At 54.0% G+C, this 21011-nt stretch overlaps 1 protein-coding gene across 1 annotated transcript in view; it reads right to left on the bottom strand.

Annotated features, from left to right (window-relative positions):
- LOC105472367 (protein phosphatase 1 regulatory subunit 9B) overlaps positions 1-7273 on the bottom strand; it is a 16403-nt gene extending 9130 nt beyond the window's left edge. The window contains exons 1-2 of the mRNA XM_071081924.1: positions 5406-7273; positions 1237-1505 (exon numbers count right to left, since the gene is read on the bottom strand). Coding sequence (XP_070938025.1) covers positions 1237-1505; positions 5406-6779 — 1643 coding nt within the window. The 5' untranslated portion in view covers positions 6780-7273. The remainder of the gene's footprint in view (positions 1-1236; positions 1506-5405) is intronic.
- Between the last annotated feature and the right edge of the window lie 13738 nt (positions 7274-21011).

Genomic DNA, 21011 nt, shown 5'->3' with positions numbered 1-21011 from the left:
TGTGGAACAGAGAGTGGTGAGATGACAGGGCTTGTAGGGGACATACAAGACTCTCCACCCCGAATTCCAGGGCACAGACCCCCATCAGGAAGCAGTCCCCATTAGGGGATGTCCCACAACTGAGAAGGCGTATGGCTCTGTCCACCTTCTTTGCCAAGGCAACTAGGAGGGCTCCTGAGCCACTCCCTGCCCTTTGTCCCTCCAAAGAACCAATGGGTAGAAGTGTGTGCCAAAGGTGCACAGGCAGGTAAGACTGTTGTATATGCAGACCAGGGCGTGTGGCCGGGATGGGGGTGGCCAGGATGGGACTCAGCCCTAAGCCTTTGGTCTTCTCCCTCTTAACCAGTCTCATCTGTACTCACAGCTTCAAGGACCAAAGACCTCCAGATTCTCTCTCCCCTGAGGTCCATTCCCCTATCCACACCTGCCCCTGCCTGACTCATGGGCCTCTGACGTCCAAACTAATGACCTTCCCCACAAACACTCCCTCATGGGGGATGCCACCACCACCTGCCACCTGCCAGACCTGGGAGGCACCTGGATTCCTCCCTCCCACTCACAGCCTCCACCTGAGCCAAATGACCCCCAGATCCTGTGGATTCTATCCCTGGAGATCTTTCCAGTCCACCCACACCCGTTCTGCCATCTTCCTGTCCACGCCACAGTGGCCTTTCTCCATTCACTTGTGATCCCCTCCCTACACCACAGCCTGGCGTGGTCTTTCTAGACCTTTCCTGTGCCTCGAAATGGCTCCCAGTCCATCTTAGCAACAAGACCACGTGGTCTGCAAGGCCTCATTTGCATGCCCTTCTTGCCCTCCCTGTGAAAATGCAGCCAAGCCCCTTTCCTGCCTACTCCCCTAATTCCTCCTCACCAGAGTGCAACTCAAGCCTCACTTCCCCGGGGAATGCTCCCAAGCACAGTCTGGTTAGGTCACCTGGTTAAACGCTTTTACAGCAGCCCCTCCTTACCTTCCCCAGCCCCTATTCCAGCACCTAAGGGTGCAATTAGATGTGACTGTGCCTTCCATGTCTGCCTTCCCCATCCATCTCCCCAAGAGCCCATCACTGTGTCCCCAACACAGAGCCTAGGACCTAGCACACAATACCCTACAGAGACCTGTTAACTGAATGTGCAAATGTGGTTCCATGACTGGGGTGGTGGGGGTGTGGCTTGGCCTGGGTCCGAGTCCCTGTTGGCTCTGGGTGCCGACAAGGGAGAAGCAGGGAAGGTCACCAAGGGCCCGAGTCAGAGGGAGAGGCCCAGCAAGTCTGTGGGAGCCCCTGAGGGCACAGGGCAGGAGCTGGCGCCAGAGATGAGACCCGGGTCAACCCCAGCTGTGCCCAAGTGGCCTGGCCTCCTGGCCTCTCACCCTTTTCCAGCTCCACAGGGAACAGCTCCAACCTTTCCACCCGCTTCTCCAGCTCGTACTCAGCAGAGGCCGCCATGGGATCCACATCCTCATTGCGACGATCATAGTCCTCGTTGGAGTAGGTGCTGAACACCTGGGGAGGGAGGCAGCTGGTCAGAAAGGCCGGCAGGAGGACAAGGGCAGAACTGGCATGAGGAGTCTGAGGAGGCAGGCCGAGTTACCCACCCCATGCCTCCCCATGACAGCCCTGAGATAAGGCCTCGCCCAGCCCCAAGAGACCCCAGCTCTGAGCAAAACAAAGGCCCTTATAGTTCTGGAGCCCAGGTTCAAGACAGAAAGGGACCCAGCCTTGGTTGACCCGCACTGCTCTTCTCTCTGCAGCTCCAACCAGCGTGAGCATGATCTGCCATAGGCACAGAAGGGGAATCCTGGAGAAACGTCCAACTCAGGAACCCAGACACCCAGATAGAGAGAAAGTGAGATAGGACCTAGAGAGCCAGATAGGCGAGAGGGGACACAAAGACAGACACAGAGAGGAAGGAACAGGCTGAGCAGAAGAGGGGAAGAGGAGGAGGGGAGAGAGGATAGAGAAGATGCTGGAGGATGCCAGATGGGGAGAGAGGGGGGAGCGGGTGTGAGACAGCAGAGGGTGAGGGGAGCAGGAGGGGTGGAAGGGGAGAGGTACCCAGGACTGGCTCTGAGTTGCCACTCAGGTGGATGTTGGAGCAGGGGAGGGAAGCAGGAAAGACCACCTCTATCCCTGTGGAGAAAAGGCAGGCCCTCCACCCCCAGGAGCCCCTCAGGTGGCAGGAGCAGGGGAAAAAGCTGGGCCCTGCGGCCTGGCCTGCACACCCAGGCTGCTCTCCCTCCACAACTGCAGCTCTGAGTTACACCCCCTGTCCCCCATGTGCTAGGGGGCCCAGGAGACTGAGGAGGGGACGGCCTCTGACACTACCCACAGTGAACCCAGGTGCCATGGGGCTCCAAGGGCAGCCCTGCCTTGGCATCTCCTGTACCCCTCTGTTGTCTCTCTCCCGTGTCTCAGCAAAAAAGGGAATTCCTCAGCTCTGACCCTCTCGGAAGGACAGAGAAGGTGGGGCTGGGCTCTATGGGAATGTCTAATTCTGGGCCCAGGCAGGGGTGCCCCCAGTGGGAGGTTAATGAGCACCATTTGGGGTACCATGACATGCTCAAGCTTCATTGCCTGCAGTGACAGGTTGGCACCACTTGGAGCCAGGCGGGGGCGGGGAGGGATGAGGAGCAGTACTATCAGATGGCTGAGTCTCAGCCCCAAGGAGTCAGACTAGGACCCCATCTCCCCCAAGGGCCCTTGGCAGGGCCCTGTCTCCTCCAGGAGCAGACCTTGTGGGCACCCTGGCAGGCAGCAGCACTCTTGTGTCCCAGCCTTTGTCTGGGCTTGCTCTGTGTCATCCCCACCCCCTACCAGAGAGGCTCACTGCCACAGTGGGAGAGGGAGGGGGTGCTCATAGGACTAGAAGGCTTAGGTGGGAGGGACCCCTCTGGTCCCTTAGCTCAATTTCACAGCATCAGAGAAACTCCGGCTCCAGCCCTTAAAACTCATCTTCCATTGCACCCTTTGAACAAACAGGCTGCCCACCTTACACATAGTACAGGGCACCAGGCCCACTGCCCAAGGTCACATGGGTTAAACTGTGGCCAGGCAGGATGAGACTGCACCCAGCTGGGCCAGGTGGGTGGGTCACCGGTGACTTTGTTTCCACTGCACACATGCCCCAGGCTCTGGGACAGGGCTGGTGTGAGCTTGGACTCAGCAGTGGGATTTGGCCCACTTTGCATTGGAGTCCCCTGACTCTCACCCCCTGCTCTGGGAGACAGGGTCCCTTCATCCTTCAGTCTCTACAGTCTCCTGGGTCAACCAACCCCTCCCTGACAAACAGGGTCACACATACCCACTGTGACCTCCAAAACACACCCTCACAGCCTGTCCTGGGCTGCACCCTGCCCTCTTCTCTCAGCCTATCAAATCCTGTTCCCTTTCTGGTTCTGCCCCCTGCAGGAATCCCAGGCCTGGGCTCAGAAGCCCCAGACCACCTCCTACCCCTCCTCGGGTTGCCCACCATGATATGCCGGTCTAACAGAGGGCCCTACGTGAAGTCCCACCTCCCCCAGGCCAATCTGGAATTAGGTTCTCTGCCCTCAGCAGAGGCCTCCACCTCCAGAAGGGGAACAACTGGGTCATCCATGGGGCCCGGGACCCTGGACTTGGCATCAAGGCAGGGGCAGGAAGAAGAAAAAGTGGGGCCCCTGTGCCAGGGTGGGGAGGAGGAAATCCCCAGTGAGGCTGAAAGCCAGCCACACCGGGCCCGCCACACACCCTGGCTCTCACACAGGGCGGGCCAGCTCCAGAGTCACCAGGGAGCCGGGAAGCACTGCTCCAAATCATGTGCTATTTTTTACCAAAAAATCAGGGTAAGGCGTCAAATATAGACAGTCAGAGGCCCAGACCACACTCCATCTCCGAGGGCATCCGGCTGCTCGCAGAATTAGTGGGGGTGGGGTGGGGGGATCCAGACTCTGCTTCAGAGTCCCAAGAAACAGTACAGTCCCCCATTCCCTTCAGAACCCCACTGCCTTCAGGAGGGGAAACCGGTTGGGAGAGGACCCCCCAGGACCCAGCCTAGGGGAGGGACTGGCCTGGGAGGGGAAGAGCAGCCACTCACTTTTAACCTTTCAGGCCTCCTGCTGGGGTGGGAGGTGGGAGAGAGGCAGAGAGAGGCTAATATTCCGGTCGAGTGAGAGGAAAGTTGGGCAGCTTCAGAGTCCAGGAGTAGTTATGGAAACGGCAAGCAAACAAATGGTGGTTTGGCTAGGGAAGGGTAAAGGCCGGGCAGGGTCCAGGCCAAGGAGAGTCCAGGGACCTGGACACTTCCATGGGGCGGACCTGGGGCCGGGTGCAGCTGAGCCTGGGGTGGTGAGAAAGAACCCTGCAGGCTGAATGTGCCAGCCAAGAGTGGAGGGTGGTGGGAAGTGGGGGGAGGGGTGGCCTGGGGTTTTTGATTCCCCCCAGGGGATGTCCCCTCCCCATCCGCGCTGTTCTGAGGGCCTCCAAGCTCTGGCATAACCCACAAACCAACCACCAATAGTGGCAGTGGGGATGAGACTCCCAAAGGGGCAGCTCCCATCCCTCTTTCAGGGCTCCTAGAGAATGTGGCAAGAACACTTGGGGCCTGCCAAGGCCCTGGGAGTCTGTCCTATTGAGCAGCCAAGAGCAAAGGCATGCCCATTACTGCCAGGCACCCAGGGGGATCCTAGCCCCACCTCCTCCCCTCCATGCCTGCAGAAGGCCTCTCCCCATCAAGGACCACACAAAGTGCCCCTCCCTGTGCAACCAGGATGGGGCAGCTGGCCTGCAGGGACCCCCAGGGAACACGGCGCCAGCCAGTCACATGGCCACAGACCAGCTCACCCTCACGATCTGCTTCCCTCTTTCACTTCTGCAAACTTGGGGTGGGGTGCAAACAGAATGGAGGAAGGGCTGCCGTCCCCTGCAGCTTCGTTTTGAGAAGTTCCTGGCTTTCCCCTTTCTCACCCCATCCAGCTCCCATACAGGAGGAGAGCACCCCTAGCCCCCCTCTACCCAGTGAAGGGCAAATATCTCTCCTGAGGACACACACACCCCTTTCACGCTACCCAAGCCCCAGCCTCTGGCAGCCTCTGGAGTAAGGAATGTCTGGGCGAGGAAGGCAAAGCAGGTGTCCCAGAACCTGCGTGGGGCAGGACTGGTTCTGCGAAGTGGCGGGGCGGGGCGGGGCAGCAGGCGGAGGAACCTGAGGGCAGGTCGGGGCAGGCCACCCCCCTCGCACACCTGAAAATCCCTCTCTGACAAACAGCTGGAACTCCCCCACGCCCCCCTGAGGGTGGGAACTTCTGGGAAGGGGGCTGGGTGGCAGGGGCTGACTCAGCCTGCCAAACCCGGCTGGCTGGCGAGCCGGGGGCGGCCGCGTGCACGTGGCAGGGGCGGCGCGGGGGCGGGGAGGGGGGGCTCACTTACTTGGATGGGCGCCGTGCTGAAATGGATCTTCCGGCTCGGGGCTGGGTCCTCCTCCTCCGACAGCCCCGGGATCTCCACGCACCCCGACTCGGGCTCGTAGGGGGGCTCCCCATCCTCATCGTCTTCTTCGTCGTCCTCCTCTAGGGCACTGCCCCCAGAGTCCTCCCCGAGCCCACTGTAGGCGCTCACGTCCACCAAGTCCGCCTCCGAGAAGTCCTCCTTCTTGGATTCATCTACTTCCTCAGGGGCCACGTCCGGGGCCCGGCCATTGCCCACCCCCCTCTCTGGCGGCGCTACCGCCGCTGCCTCCTTCTCCGGGGCCACTTGGGCCTTTGGCTGCTCGGGCGCGGGGCTGGCTGCGGTTGCCGCGGTGCTGCCATTCTCCAGGGCCGCGTGGACCGTAACCTCGGCCTGGATCACCTCCCCGGGCGCCGACTCGGCCTCCGACTCCCCGCTCTCCTCCACCTCCACCGGCTTAATCTTGCGCACCTCCCGGGGCTTGGGGGGCGGCCGGGCAGGGGCCACTCGGTGCTGCGGGGGCTGCTGCCCTCCGGGGCAGCGCTCTTTCTCCGCCGGAGCATCCCCCGACGGGGCGGGCGGCGGCGGCGGCGGCGGGGGCTGGAACACCCGGGACCGCTTGCTGACCAGCTTCGAGTTGACCTGGGGAGCCCCTGCGGCCCTGGGGAGCCCGGGCCCGCGGTGGAGGCCGGTCCTCGAGTCGGCCTTCTCGAAGACGGCGCTGAGCTGGCTGACCGTCGGGGACACGGCGTCAGCGTCCAGCTTGTCCAGCGCCTCAGTGCTGCCGTTGAAGCGCACCACGACGTCCAGCTTCCGGTCCTGCAGGCCGGCGCGCTCCTGCCTCAGCAGCCGCCGCGCCGCGGCCTCCTTGTCGCCGCCTGCGGCCGCCGGGGCGCTCCGTTCGAACAGCTTCCGCGTCTCCTGCAGCCGGGACGGCGGGTGCGGCGGCGGCGCAGGCTGCGCGGAGGGCGCGGGCTTGGAGTCGAAGCGGCTCACGCGCTCCGACACGCTGGTGCCCAGCTTCAGCAGGGCGCTGTGGTCCACGTTCTCGTTCAGGCTGCTGGCCCGCGGCAGCGACAGGCGCACGCCGCGATCGGACGCCCGCGGGGCCTCGGCCAGGCCCGCGCCGCCGCCCGCCTCGCCCGAGGGCCCCGCCGTCGTGCCCATCTGCAGGAACATACTTTTGATGCGGTGGACGTTGGAGCCATATTTCTTGTGGTGGGCCCCCTTGGGTGCCTCGTCGGGCCCGGGCGCGTCGGGCGGCTTCAGCGCCTGGATGCCCGCCTCGTAGGCGCTGCGGTGCGGGGAGGCGCTCCGGAGGGGACCCCCGGGCCCCCGTGGCTCCGTCTTCATCATGGTGGGGGGAGCCGGGTTCGCATCCCCTTGCTCCCCGCTCCCCCCCTTCAACAGGCGGCTGGCCAAGTCGGGACCACCGCCCCCTCCCCCCGATAAAAGAAACCCCAGAAGGCCTTTTTTAGGGTCCCCCCAAAACCGCTGCCAAAAACAGTTAATCCCGCTTTTTTAAAAAAATGAAAAAAAAAAATCTCCAAGCGCCCTGTGTGTGGGTCGCCTCCCCCAGTCAAGCTGCCGAAGACAGCCAGCCCCGCTTCAAAAGCCCAAGCGGCCTGGTACGGTCGCCCCCACCCAAATTAGCAAAGCGGCGTCTGGGGCCGGTGGGAGCGCGCGCCCTGCCCGCGAAGCAGCCGCGGCGTCGCCGGCTCACATCGTCCGAGGCGGTGTCAGTGGGGCTGGCAGCCCGGGCGTCCCCCAGTCCGGCCGGAGGCCTCGGCTCTCGGGGGGCCCGGCACCCCAGCGCCCATGGCTGCTCTGCCGGCCCGGGCCGCTCCGCCGCCGCGCCTCCCTCCCTCCCTCCCTCCCCCCCGTGCCCCGAGCCTCGGTCTTTCTCTGGCTCTGCCCGAGCGGCGGCTGCCGGAGACCGAGCGGCTGCCCTTCTCGCCGCCGCCGCTGGGGGACTGGCACCTCTGGGTCCTAAAGGGATCGGATTTCCGGGGCCGGAGCCTGTGAGCCCTCCCCTTCCCCTCCACCCGAACGGATCCCCTCCCCTCCCCAGCCTTCGCTGAGAGCCTTCCTCTGCCCCCGGACATTGGCCAGCGGTCTTCAACCCTTCCATCACAACCTCTGACTGCGGCTTATCACAACCCACAGAACCGCACCCCCATGAAATATTGGGCGGAGGCAGTACATCCACGATGGTCTCAATGTGAGGGGAGGGGGGTCTGTGGGGAGGGGCAGAGGTTCATTCTTCAGGGTCCTCGGAGCTAGCTCTTCGGTGTGCTTCAAGGCTTTAGCATCAGAATCGCTGGGCGCTTGGTAAAAATACAGATTTCTGAGCTCTCCCTCGAACCTTGTGTAGGAGAATCTCAGAGGCTGAACCCAGGAATCTGCATTTTAACACTTCACTACAGGGACTCTTTGGCACCCTTGGAGGTGTGAAACCTTGGCCCAGTGCTGGTGACCTTTCGATGGTGGGGGAGGGGTCGTGAAGAAAGGAGGTGGACCCCGTCATCCAAGTAGCAGGCGATCATCAAAACTGCCCCTTTAGACGTCTGGAGAGGATGTCCTGTCGCCTGTCTGCTGTGCACCCGTCTTCAGGCCCCTACCCTGGCACTCCTGCCTCTCAAACCGGAAGGAAGGGTTTGGGAGCAGGAATTCTAGAGGCCTGGGGCCAAAGTTTTCCCAGTGAGAGCTCTAACTTGGGTCTCTGATTTAAAGGATCCTGGCGACTGTGTTCCGGTGGGGGTGGGGGGTGGGGAGGGTGACAGTGACCTACACATCCCCTGTCCTGGCAACCCAGAAAGCTGTTTGATGCTCTCTGCACCTCCCGCATACACACCTAAGGTGCTGGTGCTTCCTGGGCCCTGGGTGTGAGGGTCCACCCTCTGGACAGGTCCAGGTGAGCGGGTTCAGTCCACACATCCCAGAAACCGGTGAACACAATGGGCCCTAGGACCCAGGGAACAACTCAGGCACAAAGCCTCCCCCCACTCCCAGCTGCTTCCTGCATCTCAGGCCTTTCTGCGGCCTCTGCCTCCTCCCCCGCCCTCTTCCCCTCCATCCTCTTCCTCCTTTTCCTAATCTCCCACTCTCTCCCCCCTGGCCTGGAAGGGCTGGCAAAGGGAGCCCTCTTACCGCTCCACTGCAGGGGTGTGTGTGGGTTTTGTGGGATATTAACGCGTTACCATGTGCAAAAGAGCTTAGAGTACAGCGTGGGGGATGGGGTGTGGGGAAGCCGCCTGGGAACCCTGGATATTGGGATCGGGAGGGGCCAGGAACGGCAGGACTGATCCTGAGGCTGGTGCTAAGGAGGAGGGAAGAGCTAGGTTGTGAGCTGGAGCTGGAAATGAACCCAGACCTCAGACTTTCCAAATGCCACCTGCATCTTTGCCCAGCTGTCCAGGAAAATTCCCCCTCCGCAGTTGTGCACTTTGGGATGGGCAGGGTGAAGAAGCCTCTCTCCTAACCCTTCTTAGAAGGCCTTGTCAGGAGCAAGCTTTGGGACTTGGATTTCCAAACTCAAGATGGGGTCTTGAAAACCCCTCCCCACAGGCCCCCCAACCCCAATATAGAAGTCCAGAGAAGACAGAAACCTCACCCAGCTGGGGTTTGGAAGTTTGAACAATGTCCTCAGAAGCTCTTGTGTGGATTGGAGGAGGGCGCAGGCCCCTGTGTTCTGCCCAGAATCTCCCACACCCTTGGTGGTGAGTCATCTTAACTGGTCCCAGCACAAGGGGTCTGTGCCCACGCTTCTGGCCAGGTGGGGAAGCCCCCAGTTTCTGAGGGTGGGAGGAGGAGCTGAGGCCCAGCTGCTAGGCCCAGAGACCCTCGGACCTCCAGCATTTCCGGTAGCAGCTTAGAGCAAACTGGAATTACGGGGATTCTCTTGGGTCTCCCTTGTCCAAAGGTTTATGAGTCTCTGGACAAACCCCTTTAACAAATCCCTCTAGGGGGTTTGGCTTCAAGAGGGTGGAGCTAGCCAGAGCTTGGGGGACTGAGGCTAATCAGTGGGATTATTATTTCATGGGCTCCTGGTTAGCAGAGCAACACCCCAGCCAGAATTCCCAAAGATGCTTTTATGGAGCAATAAGTGCTTCACCGTCACTTGTTCTCTGGTGTCAGGCACCAAGCTGGCTGGCCTGTGAGATGGGTGAAGAATGGGGTATCATTCCCTCCATCCCTTCTCTGCCTGTCTGGAGCAGTAATGGCACCTGATAGGAACAAGGAGGGTTTGAGAGGGTTACCATCCAAACTGAAGGCTTTAAATCGAATTTTCATTTACTGGGCTGTCATCTTCACCTGCTTCCTCCGGTGAGGAAGCACTCCAGGATAATTTCACCATCCTTTCTCTTTCCTTTGTCTTCATGGAAGAGACTTTGATGGCCAAGTTGCCTGGTGGTCTTTGGATGGAAGTTCCTTCCTTACGTTTGCCTTGGCATAGCGTGGTTGACCTAGGAGCCAGGCTGCCAGCGTTCAAATCTTGGTTCCACTGCTTACTGGCTGTGTGACCTTGGACAAGTCACTTATCCTCCTCTGTGCTCTGGGAGGATAAAAGAAGGCCCAGAAAGAGACAAAAGTGGCTCAGACACGGAAGAGAGGGTGTGGGGGAGGAGATGCCTTTCCCAGCCTGTGCTAAAAAGGCCAGAGGCTGCAATAGGCAGAGATAATTCACCCCCAACTCTCCTCCTGGTAACGGCCCCCGCCATGGCTTTCCCACACACCCCCAAATCTGATGAGGGCCCTTGGGAAGATGCTCTGTTAGGATTCTTCCCCAAGGCTTGCTAGTTTTAAACACCAGGTGTAACTGCAAAGATGGTGATGAAGGCAGGGAGAGGCCTGATGAGTGATAAGTCCCGAGCCCTCAGCGCCCTGGGCACAGGCCCAGGCTGGGTGCCAAGGCTGGCTTCTCTTTCCAGCCCTGGGGCCTTGAGACTCAGCTTCTAAAAGCGGTTTTTCCTTGGCCACGGTCATCTAAGCAGAGGCTGGCCTAGACCCTGCACTTGGATCCTTGTGTGGTGAGCCAGTGGTCCCCACCCAGTTGCTCTCCCTCATGGGTTGTCCTCTGCCAGGGATTTGGGCTGCTTCTAGGATGCTGGAAAGGTATGCTTGTGTGTGTACACCTCAAATCCAGGATGTCAGTGTTGGAGGGGCCTTTAGTGACCCTTGGCTGACTTCTTCACAGGGAGAATGACGAAAGCTGAGGAGTGACATACCTAGTTTTAGAGGAAACAGACCAGGCTAGGGTTCATGAGGTCTGAATTGAGTCCTAGCTGCCCTCATTTGCTGAATGACTGTGGACTGGTCATGTCCCCTCCCAAAGCCTAAGTTTCCTCAAAAAACTCAACTTGACTGTCTCCTGAGCATAGATAACCGTAGGTGTCCCCTCACTTTTGTGCATGGAGCACAGCAAAACACAGGCCTTGAAGTCGGGCCATCTTTGTTAGAATCTCCAACTTGCCATTCCCCGGCTAAGGGACTTCAACAAATTCCTTCTATAAGATGGAGATAATATACCAACTTCATAGAGTTGTCGTGAAGAATAAATGGGTCCTCAATGCATAAGGCACTAAAAGGGGGCTCAGAGTGTTGGCTGTTACTGATTGCAGGGTATGCAGGCACATGTAGGGGTGCGCGCCTGCATGCATGTGCGGGCAGGTGTGGCTTAGGATGTGTATTTCTATGTGTGTCTTCACAGGACTTTGGGGCTCTCTTTGTTTAAGGTTCATTATATGAAATTCTGAAATATAAACATCCCTTGCCTATAGCTTCTCCAAATCTTTGGGGGTCACTCTTGGGTTGACCTCTCTTCTCTACTTCCCAAAGGGTTTTTCACTCCTGCCTGTGGGTGCCTCAAGCCCCTCATTGTCCCTGCAGGGAGAGGGGTCCCTTAGGGTCCTCTCACAGCCAGGAGACTGCCTTGCTGCTGGTTCCCTGTGCTGTACCCGGTTTCTTTCTATCACTCTCCACACTTGCTCCAGTGGCTCTTGGAAAGTTCAGATACATCTTGGAGACTGGGGAGGAAGACTCGGTAGGAGTCAGGGTGTGTGTGTTGGGGGGCGGGGGAAGGGGTGGGACAGAGGAAAGATTTCTCCAAATCATCAGTTGCTTTAAAAGAAAGCCTATATTTAGCTGGGCTTAGAGGGCCTGTAAATATGTATTTTGCAAGGCAGACAGCCCGTAGCCGTGGGAGCTCCAGAGATATGCAGGGAGGTCAAAGAAAAAAAAAATAATCAGAAAGATTAGGCAATATATTTTGTCATCAGCAAATTCAAAGAACTCTTTCTACTGCCTGCTCTCACTGCTAATAATACACATTTCTGTGTTTGGATGGTTCCTGTGTTTCATCTGCTCTCCAGATCTTGTGCAGTGGGTGCCTGAGAAGGCGACTGGCTCTCGGAGACACCTTTTACCTGCCAGCCTTTGCCTCATCTGCCCTGGGTCAAGGGAAACAGCATCCCGCCATCTCCATCCCCACTAGCCCGCCAGGCTCTGCCTGGCGCAGGTGCAGCCTCCAGAACACCAGCTCTCAGGTCTCCCACACTCAGTGCCCAGTACGCAGGTGGCTTTGGGGTGAGGTGTGGGGTGAGAAATCCTGCACTTCAGGGCAGTTCTACTTCAGAAACCTCTTTTTTCTACAAAAATGTTCATTTATTATTCTTACTTTTTTACTTTTACTTTGAAAGTTTCTTTAACAGTAAGAAGCCTTCAAAGAACCATGTGACAGAATTTACAAATGCTAGCAATGTGTCATTTTTGCTTTGGGTTTTTACATATAAAATAGAATATTTGGCTGGGCCCGGTGGCTCACGCCTGTAATCCCAGCAGTTTGGGAGGCCGAGGGGGCCAGATCACAAGGTCAGGAGATCGAGACCATCCTGGCTAACACAGTGAAACCCAGTCTCTACTAAAAGTGCAAAAAAAATTTGCTGGGCATGGTGGCAGGCGCCTGTAGTCCCAGCTACTCGGGAGGCTGAGGCAGGAGAATGGCATGAACCTGGGAGGCGGAGCTTGCAGTGGGCCGAGATCGCACCACTACACTCCAGCCTGGGCAACAGAGCTAGACTCTGTCTCAAAAAAAAAAAATTTGTCAAGCCCCCTCTTCTTTCTCCCCAGTTCCATCGTCCACCTCCCCCAACACTGGCACACTTGGAATACAGCTTTTCTAGACCATAATTTTTGCATTACTATATTTTAATTGTAGCAAACTAGAGATATAAAATTCACCATTTTATGTGTACAGGTCATTGGCATTAAGTATAACCACATTGTTGTGCAACCACCACCACCATCCATCTCTAGAACTTACTTTCATCTTCCGGAGCTGAAACTCCATACCCATATAAGTCCCCATTCCCCTCTTCTGCCTCTCGGGTTCAAGCAATTCTCCTGCCGGAGCCTCCTGAGTAGCTAGGATTACAGGCCTGTGCCACCATGCCCGGCTAATTTTTGTATTTTTAGTAGAGGCAGGGTTTCATCATGTTGGCCACACTGGTCTCGAACTCCTGACCTCAAGTAATCTGCCCACCTCAGCCTCCCAAAGTGCTGGGATTACAGGCATGAGCCACTGTGCCTGGCCTAGAATCATGTATTTTAAAACTTTATGTAACAAGGGCAGGTACAGGGTCTCATGCCTATAATCTCAGCACTTTGGGAGGCTGAGGTGGGAGGATCACTCGAGGCCAGGATTTCAAGCCCATCCTGGGCAACATGGCAAGACCCCGTCTCTACAAAAAAATAAAAAAGTAGCCAGGTGTGCACTTATAGTCCTGACTACTCAGGAGACTGAAGTGGGAGAATCACTTGAGCCCAGGAGTTCCAGGCTGCAGTGAGCTATGACTGTACTTCTACACTCCAGCCTGGGTGACAGAGCAAGACTCTGAAAAAAAAAAAAAAAAAATTTATGCAATGGCCATCGTACTATGTGTACCATTTTTCCAGTCAACATGATTTTTACAATGTAGCCACATTTGTTCATTTGATTTGTTCATTTTAACTTCTGTTGATTATTTTATCAGGAGAATAAGCCACAATGTATTTATCAATTGGGTGTTTAGGTTTCTATGTTTTGCTATTATAGCTATTTATTTATTTATTTATTTATTTTTGAGATGGAGTCTCGCTCTGTCTCTCAGGCTGGAGTACAATGGCGCAATCCTGGCTCACTGCAACCTCTGCCTCCCAGGTTCAAGCGATTCTCCTACCTCAGCCTCCTGAGTAGCAGGGATTACAGGCACATGCCACTGTGCCCAGCTAATTTTTGTATTTTTCGCAGAGACGGGGTTTCACCATGTTGGCCAGGCTGGTCTCAAACTCCTGAGCTCAAGTGATCTGCCCGCCTCGGACTCCCATAAAGTGCTGGGATTCCAGGCATGAGCCATTGTGCCTGGCCTGTTTTGCTATTATATAAACAGGGCTTCAATTAACATGCTTGGACTTTTCTCTGAACCCATTATTAGGGCATATACTTAGAATTAGAAAGCTAGGCTTGTCGGGCAGGCACACTTTGAAGTTGACTAGTACTGCCAAACTGCTCTCTACAGTGGCTGAACCAATTGATCCTTTCACCACCAGCGTTTGTATAAGACATCCTGTTTGACCACGTCCTTGCCAACTTTTGCTCTTGTTAGACTTATGTTTGCCAATCTGATGGGCATGAAGTGGCATCTCATTTGCAGCTGCATTCCCTGCCTATGAGGTTGAGCATCTTATTCTCATTAACCATGTGGGTTTCCTCCAGGCAAATCACTTATGTTCATATCCTTTGCTATCCTATTGTAGTTTTTGGTGCAAGTTACAACAGAAAGCCCAACTAGAAGGGGTTTAAGCAAAAAGGAATGTTTATTAGCTCACATAACAAGAAGTCCTGGGGGTGGTTAATTCAGAGGCCCCGCTGTGACATCAAGGACCAGGTTCTTTTTGTCTTTTTCCAACACCCTCTCATTGTGTTGATTTGTCTCTTAGACTGGCCCCCTCGTGGTCCCAAGATGGCTGCCTTTCTTGTGCAGACAACAACGTCAGAGACAGAAGAAACTGGATGCTTTCTTATTAGTCTCTTTTCCAGGGGTCCCCAGCAGGAGACCTTCCAGAATTGCATAAACGTTCACACCTAAACTAATCATTGACCTGAGGAACTAAATTATCATGCTATATTTAGACCAATCATCATTCACCTGATGGGGCTGAGGAAGGCCAAGCCTCCCACAAAGTCCAAACCCCTGAATCAGAATGCGGTTCTGATTATCAAGGAAGAAGGAAGGGATGCTATTTGGAGTGGCACAAAAAATGTCTGTCCTTACTACTTGATGAGTACCGTGAAGGAAAAAAGATAGGCCAGGTGTGGATGCTCACACCTGTAATCTTGGCATTTTGGGAGGCCAAGATGGGAAGATTGCTTGAGCCCAGGAGTTTGAGACAAGGCTGAGCAACATGGTGAAACCCCATCTCTACCAAAAAAAAATACATATATATTTTATATATTACTTATTATATATATTAAATATATATGTTTTAGACACACACACACATATATATATATATATAAGCTGGGCATGGTGGCATGTGCCTGTAGTCACAGCTACTTGGGAGGCTGATGTGGAAGGATCACTTGAGCCTGGAGGGGCAGAGGTTGCAGTGAGCCGAGGTTGTGTCACTGCATTCCAGCCTGGGTGACAGTGCGAGACCCTGTTTCAAAAAAAAAGAAGAAGAAGAAATAAAAATAAAATAAAACTTCTGTCTTTTCCATATTGACTCCTAGGAAGTCTTCTTTTCTTTATTTCTTTCTTTTTAAGATAGAGTTTTGCTCTTGTTGCCCAGGCTAGAGTGCGATGGCGCAATCTTGGCTCACTATAACCTCTGCCTCCCAGGTTCAAGTGATTCTCCTGCCTCAGCCTCCCACATAGCTGGGATTACAGGTGCACACCACCATGCCCAGCTAATTTTGTAGATTCCTAGGAGGTCTTTATATTATGAATGCTAACCCTTTATCTGTTGTGTATGCTGTCACCATTGCCACCCAGGCTGCTCCTTGTCTCTTAACTTTATTCGTAATGTCATTTTCATAGCAGAGGGCTTTTGGGGGGTAATGTAATAAAAATCGGCCGATCTTTTTTGAGTGTGTCTCTTGTCTAAGAAATGCTTTCCTACCCTTAGGTCTCCTACATTTTCTCCTAATGATTTTAAAGTTTTGTTTCTCACTTTTAGGTCTTTAATCCATCTGGAATTCATATTTATGGATGGTGTGAAGATTTTTCATAGGAAAAGCCAATTGTCACAACACGTTTTATTGAAGCCTATTTTCTCTCACTGAGTTGCAGTGCTGCCACTATCATAAATCACATTCCCACATATACTTGGATCTGTTTCTGGGCGCTCTATTCTATTGATCCCTTTGTCTAGCCCGACACCAATACCACATTGTTTTAATTATTATCGCTTTCAAAAACGTCTTGGTATTTGTTAGGGCCAGGTCTGTTTCCTTATTCTTTTTCAGAATTGTCTACTTTTTTCTTGGGTCTTTGCTCTTCTCTATGAATTTTAGAATCAGTTTGCCTAGCTCTGTGAAAAATCCTGTTGGGATATTTATTGGACCTGCAATGAATCAACAGATTAATGTGGAGAGAATCGGCTTCATAACATTGAGGCGTCTCATCCCTAACCTAATACTTCTCTACGGCTCTCCATTTATTACTATCGTAGCCTATGTTTTACTTCCTAAATATCTTGCGATGTATTTTGTAATTTTTTTCTGGGTTCTGTACAATTTTAATTTTATTGTGAATGATTTATTTTTGAAAAGATACTATGATTTCTAATAAATTATTGCTAGTGCATAGAAACACTGCTGAATTTTATATGGTTTTTTGCATTTGGATGTTGACCTTTGTCCAGCATGACTTCACTTAATCACTCTAATAATATGCCTGTAGAATCTCTTGATTTTCTGCATAAATAATCATTCAGTCTACAGAAGATGTCAGAGACATTTGCCTCTTATTTTCCTAATCCTTCTTTTTTTAAACTTTTTTTTGAGATGGAGCCTCGCTCTGTCACCCAGGCTGGAGTGCAATGGCACGCTCTCAGCTCACTGCAACCTCTGCCTCCCGGGTTCAATAGACTTTCCTGCCTCAGCCTCCTGATTACCTGGGATTACAGGCGCCCACCACCACGTCGGGCTAATTATTTTTAGAAGAGATGGGGTTTCCACCGTGTTGGCCAGGCTGGTCTGGAACTCCTGATCTCGGGATCTGCCCACCTCGGCCTCCCAAAGTGCTGGGATTACAGGCGTGAGCCACCGTGCCTGGCCTTATTTTCCCAATCCTTCTATCAGTGAATGGTGACTTCTAAATCTGACTTTAGATTTGGGCTTGGGCTTTGCCTGTGGGCTGGCCCTGGGCAGCTATTACCTTGCACTGTCAGTTATAAATAAATAAAACACCCTTACTTTCTCCAGAGCTTTACAGTTAGCAAAGCCCTTTCGCTTCCATTATCTCATTGATCCTTCTTACCCCCGCTTGATGGAGTGGGAGCGTCTGGGTGGAAACGGCCCAGGGCTCCGTGTGCAGAGATCCAGCTGTGCAGGCATAGTGCCGAGGCACCTCGGACAGTCCCTCCTCTTCTCTCTTTCTCCTGTAAGCTAACGTTTGGCCGGGAATGGTCCCTGGCATTCCAACTCATGTGATGGATTTGGGCAGTCAGAAGCTCACGGAACCCTTTGAGGGCTGAAATTCACCGATAAAAAGGCGGGAGATTCTGGGTACATTTAGGTCTCCAGGCTGGTATCCCAAAATGTCTGGGGGGGATATAGAAATGTCCTTGGAAGTCGGAGGCTTGATACAGATGGTGGGATGGGTGGAGGTGGGACCAGGAAGAGATCATTATGTCCAGCCCCCTGCCTCCGTGCGGGTTCTTGTCCCCCTATAGATTAGAGCGTCTTCTGGATCAGGAAGGGGAGGACGAGATGGAGCTCGTGGCCTTGGGTTCCCTCCTGCGTCGCCCCCTGTAACTGCGGCGCCCGGCACGCACTGCTGACGCGCATCCCCAGCCCCGGCGGTGCGCTCCGCAGGCATCCCGCCCCCGACTCCCGCTCCGCCCCAACATCGCGCAGGCGCAAGACCGGGCAGGCACCAGCGAATGCGCCCTCTCGTGGCTGACTGGCCGGGTCGCAGTCTTTGTTGCTGCGCTGGAGGCGGTGAACGGGACGGGGAAGAAAGATGTGGGTGGAGTCTGGGAGGCAGATGCGAGAATCAGATCACAATGACGAGAAGCCCTTTCCTTTGTCCCTCACGGCAACGTATAGATGCAGATAAAGAAAACACGGCCTCAGACCTCAAGAGATTTAGAGACAGGTGCACAGAGACTGAAGCTGAATGAGACACACTGGATAGCATTCATTCATTCGTTCGTTCATTCAGCAAATATTCACTGGGATGGGGAGATACAGGGACAAAGGACCAGAGGGCTTACATTTAGGCACTGGTGGGCAGAGACGGGGCAGAGAGCTGGAGAGACGGATGCGGATGTCAAAAAGGCGAGGACAGAGAAGCGACTAGCTCAGGCCAGGGCTGGGCCGCAGGAGTGAGGCAGAGGCCGGGGAAGTCCCGGTGGAGCCTGCAGCACGGCACAGGCACCAGCTGTGCAAGGCGGGGTGTGAGCCCCGACCCTTCCAGCTACCCCGACCGACGCCCCAACTGGGGAGGACAAAATGGAGAGCTAAAGATAGATAATATGAGCACCAGAAGGGACCCTAGTTTCAATGAACTGAAGCAATCAGATCAGTGTAAACCATGTATTCATCATTCTACTACTACCAAAATAGATCGGACTGGCCAGAGTTTGGAGGATGCTAGGGAGTCAGCTCTTTATTCTGAAACTGTTTAATACAGGTAGAGTCCAGCGTTTCTCTTGTCTTTCTTATACGAACTTTCCCACTCAGTAACCAAATCTCAAGGGGCAGTTTCTGTCTATAGTTATTCCAGCTAATAAAGGAAGGCGTGATCAGAGTGATCAAATTTGAATATCACTATTCTGCACACTCACACAAAATAAAAAGCTAATGGCGGAGGCACTGACACTGCCAAGACCACAGAAACGCATGATGTGCCTTCAAATGGAAGAACACTATCACTACCTATGAAGTGGTCTCAACGAAGGAAATTGAACGTAAACCTTATGAGGCCTCTAGATCCAACTACGATTTACAGGAGATAACAATGTACAGGAAATGCAACGTACAGGAAGTATGGAGGTGGGAGGAACATGTTAAAGATCACCATAGAGGTGCAATCAGCAAAATCCAGAGGACAAAAAACTACAGAAGAAATTATCTGGCTCCTTCAAGGAAAGAGAGAGAGGAGGGAAGGAAGGAAGGAAAGAAGGAAGGAAGGAAGGAAGGAAGGAAGGAAGGAGGAGGAAGGAGGGAAGAAAGGAAGAAAGGAAGGAAGGAGGAGAGAGGGAGGGAAGGAAGAAAGCAGGGAGAAAGGGAAGGAAAGGAAGGAAGGAAGGAAGGAAGGAAGGAAGGAAGGAAGGAAGGAAGGAAGGAAGGAAGGAAAAAAGAAAGAGAGAAAGATGTATGGGAACCTACAGATTTGAAGAAATTTAAAAGAGCCGTGTCTGGGCACAGTGGCTCACACCCATAATCTCAGCACTTTGTGAGGCCCAGGTGGGTGGATCACTTGAGGTCAGGAGTTTGAGACCAGCTTGGCCAACATGGTGAAACTCCGTCTCTACTGAAAATACAAAAATTAGCTGGGTGTGGTGGCATGTGCCTGTAATCCCAGCTACTTGGGAGACCGAGGTAGAATTGCTTGAACCTGGGAGGCAGCGGTGGCAGTGAGCCGAGATCATGCCACTGCACCCCAGCCTGGGTGACAGAGCGAGACTCTGTCTCAAAAAAAAAAAGAAAGAAAGAAAGAAAAAGAGCCCTATCAATCATCAATCAGTTGCAATGTGTGTACCTTCTTTGTATCCTGATTCAAACAAATACACTGTAAAAAATATATATATATTTATGAGAAATTGGAAATTTGAACACTAGAAGTTTGATATTAAGGAATTTTATTGATGATGTTAATAACTGAACATGTTATGTAATTATGTTAAAAAGACTCATTATCATTTAAAGATACACACTGAAATATTGATGGATGAAATTAATCAGGAGGGGTATAGATGAAACTAGATTGGCCCTGAGTTGATAATTGTTGAAGCATGGTGACAGATACATGGGGGCTTATGACAGTATGCTGTAAATTTTTCAAACTAAGAAGTTTAAAGACCCTGTGACCTCCCTTCCCACCCCTAGACCCAACAGACAGAAGGTGCTGTGTGTGTTACAAGCAGCAGGCTGCAAACCAGACAGCTCTGAGTGGGAAGGTCCTCTGATGGCTGAGGGGTCTGAGGAGGGTTTCTGGGGACTTTCTGGCTTGTGGGACAGTCCCTGGCTCCCCTGAATTGGGCAAGGAAGATCCGATGGGGAAGTGGCTGCAGCTTTTCATTAAGGAAGGCTGGCCTCCAAGGGCCTGGTGACACTGGGGCCAAGCACTGCTACCTTAAGACAGCTGAGTGGGTGGCTCCAAAAATAGTTAGGGGGACAGTGGGGGGCGGGGAGTCACATGGAGAGGCTCAGGGGTGAGGCTGGGCAGGTGCCCGGGTGCTGGCACTTCTGCCTGCTCCCCCAGAGCCCTCAGACTCTCCCTCTGCATCCAGAAACTTTCTTCCTCCCTCCCTCTGTCTCTGAGAAGACAGAGAGATGGCCAGGTGATGCTGGGACAAATGCCACCTTGCCCGAGGGGACGCTGACTCTGGAATTTGGTGACTCTCTAGGGATGAGCAGGTCAGTCAGGTGGAGAGAGAGAGAGAGGAAGGGGCAAGGACTGAGTAACCTGCCTACCAGTCACCCCATCTGCAGGCCAACACCTGTGCCCTTAGGCTGGACCCAAGCGATCCTTGCCTGGAGTATTTTGTTGTCATCTTGAGGCCCTGGAGGAGCGCTCACACAGGCACCAAGGATTTGGAAACCCTGGCAGCCATAGGTCCCTGCTCCCTTCTCAGGGCACCTGGGGAGAGTGCCCCTGTGCCTGCCCTAAGTAGGAGACCTGGGGAGAGGACACCCTGCCCCATCACCCCTGGACTGAGATCCTTTGGCAGAGGCAGGAAGGATGGGCAAGCGGGGCCGGCAAGTACATCGGCAGTTGTCATTGACTGAGTCAGGCACTGGGCTAAGCCATCTGCCTGCATTCTACTCATCAGCAATGTGGCCTTGGGGAAGGTATACACCCCTGTGCCTCAGTTTTATCATCTGTTAAATGGGCACAGTAATAATACCTGCCTCATGGAACTGCTGAGGGGGTGGAATGAGGTAATATAGGTAGATATATGTAAGACTCTCAGCACAGTAACTGGCAGGGCTAGCTGGTATTACCCACTGGCAGGTGATCTCCACGTGGGCAGAGGTTTGCCTACCTCTGCAACTTCAATGTCTGATACATAGCAGGTGTTCCATAAATATGCACTGCATTCATTACTTTGTGGAGTCCTTACAATGATGCCAAGAGGCAAGCACTATTCTTGCCAGTT

Source organism: Macaca nemestrina, chromosome 17, assembly GCF_043159975.1.
Source record: "Macaca nemestrina isolate mMacNem1 chromosome 17, mMacNem.hap1, whole genome shotgun sequence".
Classification (NCBI taxonomy): Eukaryota; Metazoa; Chordata; class Mammalia; order Primates; family Cercopithecidae; genus Macaca; species Macaca nemestrina.
Note: the sequence above shows the minus strand (reverse complement) of the source record. Positions and strands in the feature narration are given on the sequence as shown.